The sequence below is a fragment of the Hyperolius riggenbachi genome, chromosome 8, assembly GCF_040937935.1.
Source record: "Hyperolius riggenbachi isolate aHypRig1 chromosome 8, aHypRig1.pri, whole genome shotgun sequence".
Lineage (NCBI taxonomy): Eukaryota > Metazoa > Chordata > Amphibia > Anura > Hyperoliidae > Hyperolius > Hyperolius riggenbachi.
This window is the reverse complement of record NC_090653.1, coordinates 269,946,040-269,958,570: the sequence shown is the minus strand read 5'-3', so window position 1 is coordinate 269,958,570 and position 12,531 is coordinate 269,946,040. Positions and strand designations below refer to the sequence as shown.

The 12,531-nt window shown below is 44.6% G+C and overlaps 1 protein-coding gene across 2 annotated transcripts in view; it reads right to left on the bottom strand.

Moving 5' to 3' along the window:
• ABL1 (ABL proto-oncogene 1, non-receptor tyrosine kinase) overlaps positions 1–12,531 on the bottom strand; it is a 388,171-nt gene that overhangs the window by 11,251 nt on the left and 364,389 nt on the right. For both annotated transcript variants that reach the window (XM_068248847.1, XM_068248845.1), the window contains exons 8-10: positions 11,890–12,042; positions 7,817–7,906; positions 6,805–6,963 (exon numbers count right to left, since the gene is read on the bottom strand). In XM_068248847.1, the coding sequence (XP_068104948.1) occupies positions 6,805–6,963; positions 7,817–7,906; positions 11,890–12,042 (402 nt within the window). The remainder of the gene's footprint in view (positions 1–6,804; positions 6,964–7,816; positions 7,907–11,889; positions 12,043–12,531) is intronic.

The following is a 12,531-nucleotide window of genomic DNA, read 5'->3' as shown; positions in this document are numbered from 1 at the left end:
ACAGGAGCACTGGAGGGGCTTGGAAGGAGTTAACTTGTTCACATTACTGAAGAGTTGGCAGCCTTCCAGACACAGCCGACAAGTCCGACAGGGGAAAGATAAGTTGATTTATTACAAAGACCGTGCAAGTAGAAAGTGCTGCAGTAAGCCAGAGCACAATGGAAGAGCCTTAGGAACTTGTAGAATATGAGAAATACTGCTAAAATTTTTGTTACAGAGTCTCTTTAAGGAAGGGGAGGGGAGCTGGACAAAGAGGAATGGACAACACACAGAGTAGTTCCAGCATAACCCTACCTCTTTGCTTACCTTAGGCAGCTTTGCATCAGGTCAAGTATGTTTTATAGTGTACCAGAGCTCGACATCCTCCCGTGACCTGCCGTTCAGCCGCGATCAACCCCGGTAATAGAATGTCGGTATCAGTCTGCGCAGAAGCCCAGACTGACGCAACTGAGCCAATAACTGTGGCTGAACGGCAGACCGCGGGAGGACAGCGAGGGACTCACGTGTTTATGCTGCAGGAGGAAGCAGCGGCAGGTAAGTATCGTTTTTTCTTATATTTACAGCTCTGGTTTCCTTTAAGGACTCCACAAACATGAGAGATCAGGAGTGGAGGCCAGAGAGACTCGTGTATTTTTAACCATTCATTGAAAATAATACAGGATTCCAGTAAAAGTCTAAATATGATTAGTACTAAAGACAACCAGGTAACAACCAGGCAACCAAACAAAAGACTTGAGGGCCAGTTTTCTTGGAATCAGTCTTGATAAATTAGTCCACAGAGTGGTAAGACTTAAAGAGACACTGAAGCGAAAAAAAAAAACTATGATATTATGATTTGTATGTGTAGTACAGCTAAGAAATAAAACATTAAAGAGACACTGAAGCGAAAAAAAATATATGATATAATGAATTGGTTGTGTACTATGAATTATTACTAGAAGATTAGCAGCAAAGAAAATATTCTCATACTTTTATTTTCAGGTATATAGTGTTTTTTCTAACATTGCATCATTCTATAATATGTGCAGATTACACAACACTCAGCATTCAAAATGAGTCTTTCAGAGCAGTCTGTGAAGTAATGACCTCTCCTCTATCAGAGAAAAAGTAAACAGTTCACTTACAGTTGAGATAATAAAAGTCAGATAACAGCCCTCTCCACCACTAACTTAGTCGGAGAGCTTAATGGCTTGTTTGTATAGAGATAACAACTGGAGTTTCTAAGCTCTTCCTGTACTGGAAACAATTAGACTGATGTATCTGATCTTAATGTTTTATTTCTTAGCTGTACTACACATACAAATCATAATATCATAATTTTTTTTTTGCTTCAGTGTCTCTTTAAGATCAGATACATCAGTCTAATTCTTTCCAGTACAGGAAGATTTAAGAAACTCTAGTCGTTATCTCTATGCAAAAAAGCCATAAGCTCTACGACTTTCAAAGTTGTGGAGAGGGCTGTTTTCTGACTTTTATTATCTCAACTGTTAGGGCCCATTCACACCTGAGCGGGAATCGCACGATTCCCGCTCGCGGCAAACCGCTAGCGGTTCTGCAAGAACCGCTACACATTGTAGCTAGTGGCCGTGTTCTCACTGCCGCGGTTGCGGTTAGCGATAACCGCAACCGCGTTGCATGCAGCGGTTTGCCGGCGACGAGCGTTCCGCGATTTGCGATCGTGATTAGCGTGCATAGCACGCTAATCGCGATCGCTCCAAAACCGCCGCAGTGTCCAGTGATTTTTCCGCGCTAATCGCGGGAAAATCACTCCCGCAGAACGCCGGCGGTAATCGCCGGCGTTCTGCGATTGTAAGTGTGAATGGGCCCTAAGTGAACTAATTTCTTTTCCTCTGGCAGAGGAGAGGTCATTAGTTCACAGACTGCTCTGAAAGAATCATTTTGAATGCTGAGTGTTGTGTAATCTGCACATATTATAGAATGATACAATGTTAGAAAACACACTATATACCTGAAAATAAAAATATGAGAATATTTTCTTTGCTGCTAATCTTCTAGTAATTATTCATAGTACACAACCAATTCATTATATCATATATTTTTTTTTTCGCTTCAGTGCCCCTTTAATATTCCTCTCATCTAGTTCAGCTGCATACATTTAACCTTAAATTGGCCAATAACAACGGTCCTCATGTTTGAGAGTATCTGGTTGGCAAAAATAAAACCCACATAAAGGTTCTGCATCATCTTTACGGATGGAGAGAACATGCTATATTTTATATCTCTTCTACCCCAGCTTTGTATCTGTTAAAGGTCATCTAAACCCAAAAGACAAGGCAATTTCTATTAGCAGCCAGGATGATAAGTGAATATAAACTCTGTCTAGAAAAAAAATGGTAGACAGAATGCGTATTTCATGCCCCCAATGTGCTTTACAGCATGTAGGTTTTTTGTTTGTCCTGTCATGCTGCAGCCAATGAGCCGATCAATACTGTTACCATGTGATGCATAAAGGACACCCGAGGCGAAAACAAACTAATGAAATAAACGATTGTATCTATCTTTGTTCTCCTAAAAATGACTTTTTAAGTTGTTCCACAGTTTTATTTTATGTTTAAATCTACTTTTTTCGTTTTTACTGTTTTATTGTTTTTATTGCTCAATGACACATTCATTGAAGTATGCCAGAGCTAATACGTATGAACTATTGACCCTTTTTATCTCTTTACTCCTCTCAGAAGCCATTTTCTGCTAGGAAAGTGTTTTATAGTTGGAATTTCTGATCAGTGAGAGTCACACTGTCTGAGCCAGGACTGAGTCAGCCACTTACATACCTGATATGTAAAGGGAACCAGAGACAAAGCACCCTCATGTATTTGACCATATATATCAATTGGAACATGATAGTAAACACCTACTCTGCTCTCTGTTTCATTCTTCTCTGCTAAATCTGCCTGTTATCAGCTGTGATAAGAGCTTCTCTGAGCTATTCGATGCAATTGGGTCAAATACAGTCCTGTTTTCTGAAGCATGTAAACAGCCAGGAAACAGCGAGAGACAGCTTAAAGAGAATCTGTATTGTTAAAATCGCACAAAAGTAAACATAACAGTGCGTTAGGGGACATCTCCTATCCCCCTCTGTCACAATTTTGCCGCTCCCTGCCGCATTAAAAGTGGTTAAAAACAGTTTTAAAAAGTTTGTTTATAAACAAACAAAATGGCCACCAAAACAGGAAGTAGGTTGATGTACAGTATGTCCACACATAGAAAATACATCCATACACAAGCAGGCTGTATACAGCATTCCTTTTGAATCTCAAGAGATCATTTGTGTGTTTCTTTCCCCCCTGAGGGGTGAGTTCATAGCAGAACCACAACACTGAAGAACTTGGCAGCCTTCCAGACACAGGCTGACAAGTCTGACAAGGGAAATACATTGATTTATTACAGAGACTGTGATAGTACAAAGTGCTGCAGTAAGCCAGAACACATTAGAATAGCTTTTGGAACTTGTAGGATGATAAAAAACAGGATGCAATTTTTGTTACGGAGTCTCTTTAAGATACGGTTTTACTGCAGGAAAGTTCAAAGCGTCATTATTTCTGCTTTGTTTTATAGCTTAAAAGACAGAATGCTTTTTAAACGGCAAATCAGGCCCGTTTCTTGGGCCGTGCGGGGCGTGCCGCCGCCGGGGGCGCTGTTGGGAGGGGGGCGCTATAATGGAGGGGGGAGCCGGAGCTGCGGGGAGGGCAGCCCGACCTCTCCCTTCCTCTCCTCTCCCGGGCTGCCCTCTGTGCTCCCCCCTCAGATGCAGAGTAATGCGCAGGGAGCGCTGTATACAGCATATCTCCCTGCGTTCCAATCGCTGCTCTCTCGCCGCCGGTCTCTTCCTCTCTGCCGCCTATACGATGATACACATGCTGCTTCCGGCTAAACAGGAAGCAGCGTGTGTATCATCGTATAGGCAGAGAGGAAGAGACCGGCGGCGAGAGAGCAGCGCTTGGAACGCAGGGAGGTATGCTGTATACAGCGCTCCCTGCGCATTACTCTGCATCTGAGGGGGGAGCACGGAGGGGGGCCCGGGAGAGGAGAGGAAGGGAGAGGTCGGGCTGCCCTCCCCTCGGCTCCGGCTCCCCCCTCCATTATAGGGGGGCAGCTACCTATCTAACCTACACTGGGGGGCAGCTACCTATCTAACCTATACTGGGGGGTACCTACCTAATCTAACATACACTGGGGGGCAGCAACCTATCTAACCTATACTGGGGGCACTTATCTAACCTGTGTTGGGGGCACCTACCTAGCTAGCCTATACAGGTGGCAACTATACTGGCTACCTATATTGCAGGCACCTACCTAAATAACCTATACTGGGGGCACCTACCTATCTAACCTATGCTGGGGGCAACTATTCTGGCTACCTATATTATAGGCACCCACCTAGCTACCCTGTACTGGGGCACCTACCTATCTAACTTATACCGGGGGCGCCTGCCTATCTAACCTATACTGGGGGCAACTATACTGGCTACCTATACTGGAGGCACCTACCTGGCTAACCTATAGCGGTGGCAACTATACTGGCTCACCTATGCCTGGCTACCTATACTGGGGTACCTATTCTTGGCTACCTATACTGGGGGGACCTATACTAAGTGCAACTAGACCTGGCTAACCTATACTGCGGGCACCCATACCTTGCTCGGGGGGGCGCAATTTTTACACCCTCGCCCTGGGTGCATTTTAACCTAGAAACTGCACTGCTGCAAATGTGACAGTCTGATGCAATGTTATTAAAAAAGCTATAAAAATGAAAGTATGAGACTCTTTTCTTTGCTACTAACGTTCTATTCATTACCCATACTACACATACACTTGATTATACGTTTTTTAGCACTTCAGGTTTTCTTGCCTTTGTGTGTCTTATTAAAGGACAACCGAGGTGACATGATGAGACAGACGTGTATGTACAGTGCCAAGCACACAAATAACTAGGCTATGTTCCTTTTTTACTTTCTCTGCCTGAAAAGAGTAACAAATAAAGGTATGCAAGTGACAGTTTCTGACCGGGTCGGACTATACTGTAACCCTCACTGATAGGGATTACAGCCTTAAAACATTTTCTTGGCAGAAAATAGCTTCCAAGAGCAGAAAAGAGATAAGGGGGGGGGGGGGGGGGGTGTAAAAGGGGGCAATAGTTCGTAGATTTTAGCTCTAGCATACTTCAAGGAATGTGTCATTGAGAAGAAGCCATGAAACAGTAAATACTTAAAAATTAGATTTAACGGGAACCAGAGACGAACGATCTCTAAAAAATTAAAAAAGATGTTATACATACCTGGGGCTTCCTCCACCCCCTTAAGCCAGGATCACTCCCACGCCGCCATCCTCCGCTGCCTCTATCGCCGATACCGGGTCTCGTCACTTCCGCCGGACGCGACCAGTCTTCCGCATGCACAGGGGCCCCCTCCAGCTCTGTACGCATGCGCCTGCAGAGTACGGAGGGAGCGCACTGCGCTTGCGTCGACTGGCCAAAATGACGGGACCCGGTACCAGTGGACAGAGGCAGCGGAGAAAGGCGGTGTGGGAGTGATCCAGGCTGACGGGGCTGGAGGAAGCCCCAGGTATGTTTAACATCTTTTTTCTGTGGACTCTGGTTCTCTTTAACTATTTGACATTCCTGGACGTGAAACTCACGTCCAGGAAGCCATGTGCGCTCCTGCGCGTCCACGCGGCCGATCGCGCGCGTGCACGCGCGCTCCCGGCCGGCGGTTTGTTAGCCAGTGAATCAGTGAATCGGGCAACGGTGCCCGATCACTGATTCCTCTCCCCCGCAGAAAAAGCGACAGCTTCTCTCGGAAGCTACGCTTTTTCTGCTTCCTATGTCGCTCTAAGCGTACGTGGTACGCTTAGAGTGACGTCACTGTAAACAACTCCTGGCTGCCATCTTGTGGCCAAAAAGTAAACTACATCTAAATGTTAAATAAAAATAAAAATACACATATATTTACAAAAAAAAATACAATTTCAATCCCACCCTCCCAAAAATACCCACATAAAATGTTTAATTAAAAAAAAAAAAAAACATTACAATTAAAAAAAAAAAAAAAACACAAATATTTACCTAAGGGTCTAAACTTTTTAAATATCTATGTAAAGATGAAATATTTCTTTTTTTTTTTTATTATAAGCTTGTAAATAGTGATGAATGCAAAACGGAAAAAATGCACTTTTATTTCCAAATAAAATATTGTCGCCATACATTGTGATAGGGACATAATTTAAATGGTGTAATAAACGGGACAAATGGGCATATACAATACGTGGGTTTTAATTATGGAGGCATGTATTATTTTAAAACTATAATTGCCGAAAAGTGAGAAATAATGATTTGTTTCCGTTTTCTTCTTATTCTTCCTTTTAAAATGCATTTACAGTAAAGTGGCTCTTAGTAAAATGTACCCCCCAAAGAAAGCCTAATTGGTGGCGGAAAAAACAAGATATAGATCAGTTCATTGTGATAAGTAGTAATAAAGTTATAGGCTAATGAATGGGAGGTGAACATTGTTCGGATGCATGAAGCGAAAAACGACTGAATGCGAACTGGTTAAATATAAAATAAATAGCTAAAAAGGCCATTTTAAGGAGAAGGAGGATAGATACAATTGTTTATCTCATAATTTTTTTTCATCTCGGATGCCCTTTAACTTGATGGTCAAAATGAAGTTCACCACTATAAATAAGCTTGGGAACATTTTTGGTGGGATTCATACAATAGAAAAAAAAAGTCTTGTCTAAAACAAATGTGATGATAGTAGAACACAAGAATCCTGATAGTGCAGAGACCTGGATCCCCTGCTCCCCGGCCATGTGAGGTATCTATGATATCATCCTTGCTCTCAGCCACTCTTCGAGTTGTCCTCGTCTTGGTTGGAAGCTCAGGGGCTTGTAGGAGATTGCTGACGATAACCCTGAGACCTTTCTTCCCCAGCTCTTTTTCCACCTCTGAAACAAAACAAAAAATAAAAAACAAATAGTTCATAAAAATGTTCCAGCTGTGGCCCGTATACTGCTGCCACCAAATGCCAACTCTCCATCTGTTGTACAAAGTGGTCCCCTGGGTTTTCATACCGCCAAGCAGCACTATCGCACACAATCAAATCATGATCATGTTAAACAAGAGGAGTGAGGCCTCTTTCACGTGGGAGGCTGAAAACTGTGAATTTCCTGCCTTTATGCTGCTCTCATATTGTCCAGGAGCTTGCTAGCACGCAGGTGGTGGAGAGGCAGCCCCTCTATGGAGTCACATGACTATGCTCAGACGCATCATGCCACTTTATTTGCTGTTAAGGAGGACATAAACTCGAGAGAAAGGAATCACAGATTAACCCACCCTGTTTGTATTTAGAGATAATTCTCCCTTATCTGCTAGTAATGAGCCACTGTAATTTGAGCTGTCATCTCTGTCTGATCTGTGCTGTTCAGACAGGTTATATGTAAACACAGGAGGTTAACCATTTCTGTGCTCCCATCAAACCAGGAAGTAACTACACTGCAGAATGTGAGCAGGAGTTCTGTGGGCTGTAACAAACAAATGTTTTTCTGTAAAGGTTATTATGCTTATCTTTTACAGCAGAGAGGAAGTTATGGGTTTAGGTCCCCTTTAAGTAACACACCACCACATATCAAACGCTGACATGCGTGTGGTTACAAAAGCTGCCATTCAGCTGCATGTAATTACAGCTTGTGGCCGAGAGGCTGAACTGCCTGAAAAGTGCACTGAAAGAGACCTTACAATTCTTAGGGACCTTCCTCCCTCTCCCCTCCCCCCAAGAACAACGACATCTCAATCTCTTACCATCTGATATACTGGACTCCTGGAACATAGTTTCAAAGTCCTGGTGAATTTCAGCAAAGGATGGCCGGTCGAGAGGGTTCCACTGCCAACCTGAAATAAACAAAATATTTCTTAGCATTAGAAAGCTTCTAAGCTTGTATGTACATCTGACCTCTTCTAGCAAGGCCAGTGGCATAGGCTACAAGTAGATATTAGTTGAGGGGTGTTTAAATTCAGTCCTCAAGGTCTGCTGTTGCCATAGTTGTTGCAATTCCTTGTAGTTCTATACAATGTGCTGCAAAACCTCAATTCCTTCCACTGTTACCAACCCTTTATTTTACCTTTTATTATCCTTATAGCATCCGCATAAAGTAAAACTTTATTTGGTTGGAAGGCCGCATTTTTCCTGTTGCTGGGGAAGTGTGCCTTCCCCAGCCTGGCAGGTTATGTGGGCAGCAGGGAGCTGTTATAGTTATATGTCTGGAGAGCTGGAATGTAATCCCGACATGTCTTCTGGGTTCTGACCACCTTCTATCACATGATATGACATGTGATCGGGATCCAGGGGATGGTGTAAATGTTACAGCGCCCCTTGGTGATGGAAGAGTCTCTTTCACCACTGAGTGGGGGTGTAAAGCAGACACCATCTCCTGGATCCTGATCACGTCATATCATGTGATCGGGACCCAGAAGACATGTAGGAAGATCAGCGATGCTGCCGTGGGTGGAGGACAAGCTGGTTAAGTCGTCTGGACAGGTAACTATAACTGTATGGCTGCACTAAGCAGCCGAGTTTAGATGCCCCCCCCCCTTCCCCCCTGGCACAAGATGCCTCAAATGAGAAAACTCATGCGGGGCTGATAGGTCAACAATGCAGACCTTAATTCCAATAGTAGCTGTAAGGCTACAAGTAGGGATAGTTCACAGTGCTCAGTTGCGTTGCAGAATAATTATGCATGTCAAGTCACTGCCCATACAGTTCTATGGGCCTCTTCACAGTACTGCGTTGTAACATATCCTGTTATTCTAACTCGCTGCATAGGCTTTGTATTAAAGTCTATGTCCAGTCTCCATTGCAGTTCACACATTATAATGCGTGTTTTATGCAAATGACCACTGTGAAGCCTGGTCGATAGCCACCAGATCGACCAACAGCCCTCTCTGATCTAATCTGATCACAGAGGAATCTATTGGCTGCCCATACACTGCACACAGATTTGAATTTATTTCAGCATGAAATCGATTCAAAACCTGCGGAGTCGCCACCGTCGCCCGGGCCTCACCGCCCCAGGCCATTCCTGCTCCCCCGGCCAGCAGCAATAACATCACCTGTCCCCAGGATCCGTGCAATCTCACTTCTTACGGCGTCCTCCATGTCCTCTTCACTTCTTGTCGTCCTGTGGCAAGCGGAAGTTTAAACAGTAGAGGGCGCTGTGCTGTTTGAACTTCGGCTTATCACAGGACGCAACAGGAAGTGAAGAGGACATGGAGAAGGCGGCCAGCCAGAAGAAGTGTGACTGAACGGATCCCGGAGACTCGTGCCGGCCGGACAGGTGATATTGCTGCCACTATGCTGCGTCGGTCATCGATGAATCGAACACCACTAGTGATGCGCTCCCGACCTGCCGGCAATCGAGCAAAAGTTTACGTTCGGACCGATCGTCTGAATCGACCGATGTCGGATGGCGATTGGTCAGCATTTGTGTTATCTATTTCAAAGCAGATTCGATCACAAGTGATCGAATCTGCTGTATATCGGTGGGAATTCGAGCCAGTGTATGGGTACCTTTACCCTTCTTTCTAATTTTAGTCAACCTTGCTTTTTAAAACTGAGCCAATGCCACAACCCTTCCTCTACAACTAGTCATACAGCGCCCCCTGATGGTCCGTTTGTGAAAAGGAATAGATTTCTCATGTAAAAGGGGGTATCAGCTACTGATTGGGATAAAGTTCAATTCTTTGTCGGAGTTTCTCTTTAACCTGTAGAAGAAAGGTTAATACTTACCTCCTCCAGAAAGCTTCCTTTTCTCTTGCCCAGTGTTGTTTTTTGTTCACTGAGCACTTGCTTAGGAGCTCTGGGCCCCAGAGAGAGTTTTACATTGGGCCCCCTCAAGCGCTCTATACATACCAATTCATATAGAGCAATAAAAACCTGCTATGGACAACCACAATGTCAGAGAGGTGTAGGCTGTGGAGGAGAACAACCTATTAATAGTTACAACTAATCAAGACACATACAGAGCTGATCATTACCAGCTTAGCACCAATAAAGAACTAATAAAGGGGTTGAAGGATGGTCCCTACTGAGCCCCTCTGGTCCAGGGCCCCTGATGCGGTTGCTACCTCTGCATCCCCTATTGCTACGATACTATCAGTGAGAGTCTCCACCCAGCAATACCCATCCAATCCTGCTTATTTCACACACTGCTCTGCTGGGTAGTAGCCATGTCCTGTAGAGCCATATACTAGGAGTGGTGGGACTGACAGCCAGCATCCATTTGGAGCTCCAGTGATCTTCAGTACTCGGACAGTGGTGCTGAGGGTATAATGGGTCTGGTAGCGCCAGGGCTGTGGAGTTGGAGTCGGAGTTGGAGTCGGAGAGTCGGGGCAATTTTGGGCACCCAGAGTCGGAGTCGTTGATTTCATAAACTGAGGAGTCAGAGTCAGGAGTTGGAGTCGGGTGATTTTTGTACAAAATCCACAGCCCTGTTAAGTATTAGACTAAGGAGTCGGAGTCGAGGAGTCGGAGTCTGAGCAATTTTGGGTAGCCGGAGTCGGAGTTTCAGAAACTGAGGAGTCGGAAGATTTTTGTACCGACTCCACAGCCCTGGGTAGCGCAGCGACGTAAGGAAACAACTCTTGCCTTGCAGCGCAGGGTCCCCACGGATCGAACCACAGTCTGGGCAGTATCTGCAAGGAATTTGTATGTTCTCCCAGTGTTTTGTGTGGCTTTTCTCCCACATCCCAAAAATATACAGATCAGTAAAAAATTGGCCCTAAACTACAATGGACATATGACTGTGGTAGGATTAGATTGTGAGCTCCTCTGAGGGACAGTATAGTGACAATACTATATACTCTGTACAGTGCTGCAGAAGATGCCGGTGCTATATAAACACTAAATAATAATAATCTGCTAGAGAACTGGGGAAGTGGCAGGGACCAGAGGGAACATTTCTGGGGAGGCATCGATTTCTCCCCGATAGAGCACAGATGTCAACTCAAGGCCTGCGGGCTAAATGTGGCTCTACTTTCCATTTTACCCGGCCCTCAAGAGCTTCGAATGCTTATAAGCAATAAAAGTACGACAGTACGCTGTCCTCACATCCAGAGGAGCACACCCTTGACAGTTTTTCTGGTTGAAACGTGAGCTTGAGGCAGTGCACAACAAAAACACCCCAGCGAGATTAGCATGGGTCACCCCTTCTGGTATCCAAACCCCCCTCCCCCCACCATACACACACACACACACACAATCTCCCTACATAGCAAAGTAGCACAACAGTGTAATATTACCTGCTCCAGCACTACCTCACATCTTTTCTGTTTATCCCAACAGCTGCACGCTCTATACATACCTCCAGATCACATGACATGCATTTGGATGCCAGAAGTATATACCATAGTGCGTGCGGCTGCTGGGAAGTACAGAGGAGACCTGAAGCAGCACTGGACCAGGCAATAATGAAATTGCTCCACTGTGCTATTCTGCAGAAAGGGGGGGGGGGGGGGAGGAGCATTTTCACAGGCCCTCCTACGGTCATTATAGCTATGCCACTTAATTTGAGGCTGTTCAAGAAATGTTAAATCTTAATAAACAATTTGGCTTGCAACTTATACTATGTTGTAGATGTTGGCCCCTTATGTGATTGAATTTGACTACCCCTGCTCTAGAGGCTAGAGCTTAGAATTTGCAGAGAAATTCCACTTTCATGGAAGTAAGCCTCAAAAGATGAGGAAGGGTGTTCCAGAAACTGGGAGCAGCTTTGCAGAAGTATTGCAGCTGTAAATGGGAAAAGGTTATGCGTGTGGAAAACATTACGAGTCAACAAAAAGCACAATACTTCACTTTAGCAACATGCAGCAATACGTACACGCTCTCATGAGTTCATAGACTTTCTCAGGGCAGCCTTCCGGGCGCTCCATGCGGTAGTCCTTCTCGAGTAGCTCGTACACTTGTGACAGATCAATGCCAGGGTAGGGGGACATCCCATAGGTTGCAATTTCCCACAGTAAAACACCAAAGGCTGTGGTGAAGCAGAGAAGAGGACTATTATACACCGAATAGCACGGAACTAAATCAGGCACATGCAAGTCTCATATCTGGACTACAATAGTAAAACTGACAGGAATGATGACTTTTTTTGTTTTGGTAAAGTAAACCTTGCACTCTCTCACCCATAATTCACTTAAAGAGGAACTCCAGCCTGAACAAACATACTGTCATTAAGTTACATTAATTAAAATAGATAGGTAATATAATCTCTTACCCACCCTGTTTTAAAAGAACAGGCAAATGTTTGTTTTCATGAGGGCAGCCATCTTTTTGGTTGAAAGGAGGTGACAGGGAGCATGAGACACAGTTCCAACCAGGGGCGTAGCAATAGCCATAGCTGCCATAGTATCCGCTATGGGGCCCTGGAGCATAGGGGGCCCAGGCAGTACTTAATGTATTCGCCATTAACTTTCTTGTGTTTCTTCACCCTCTTACTTGTCTCTGTGACCATGGACTACAT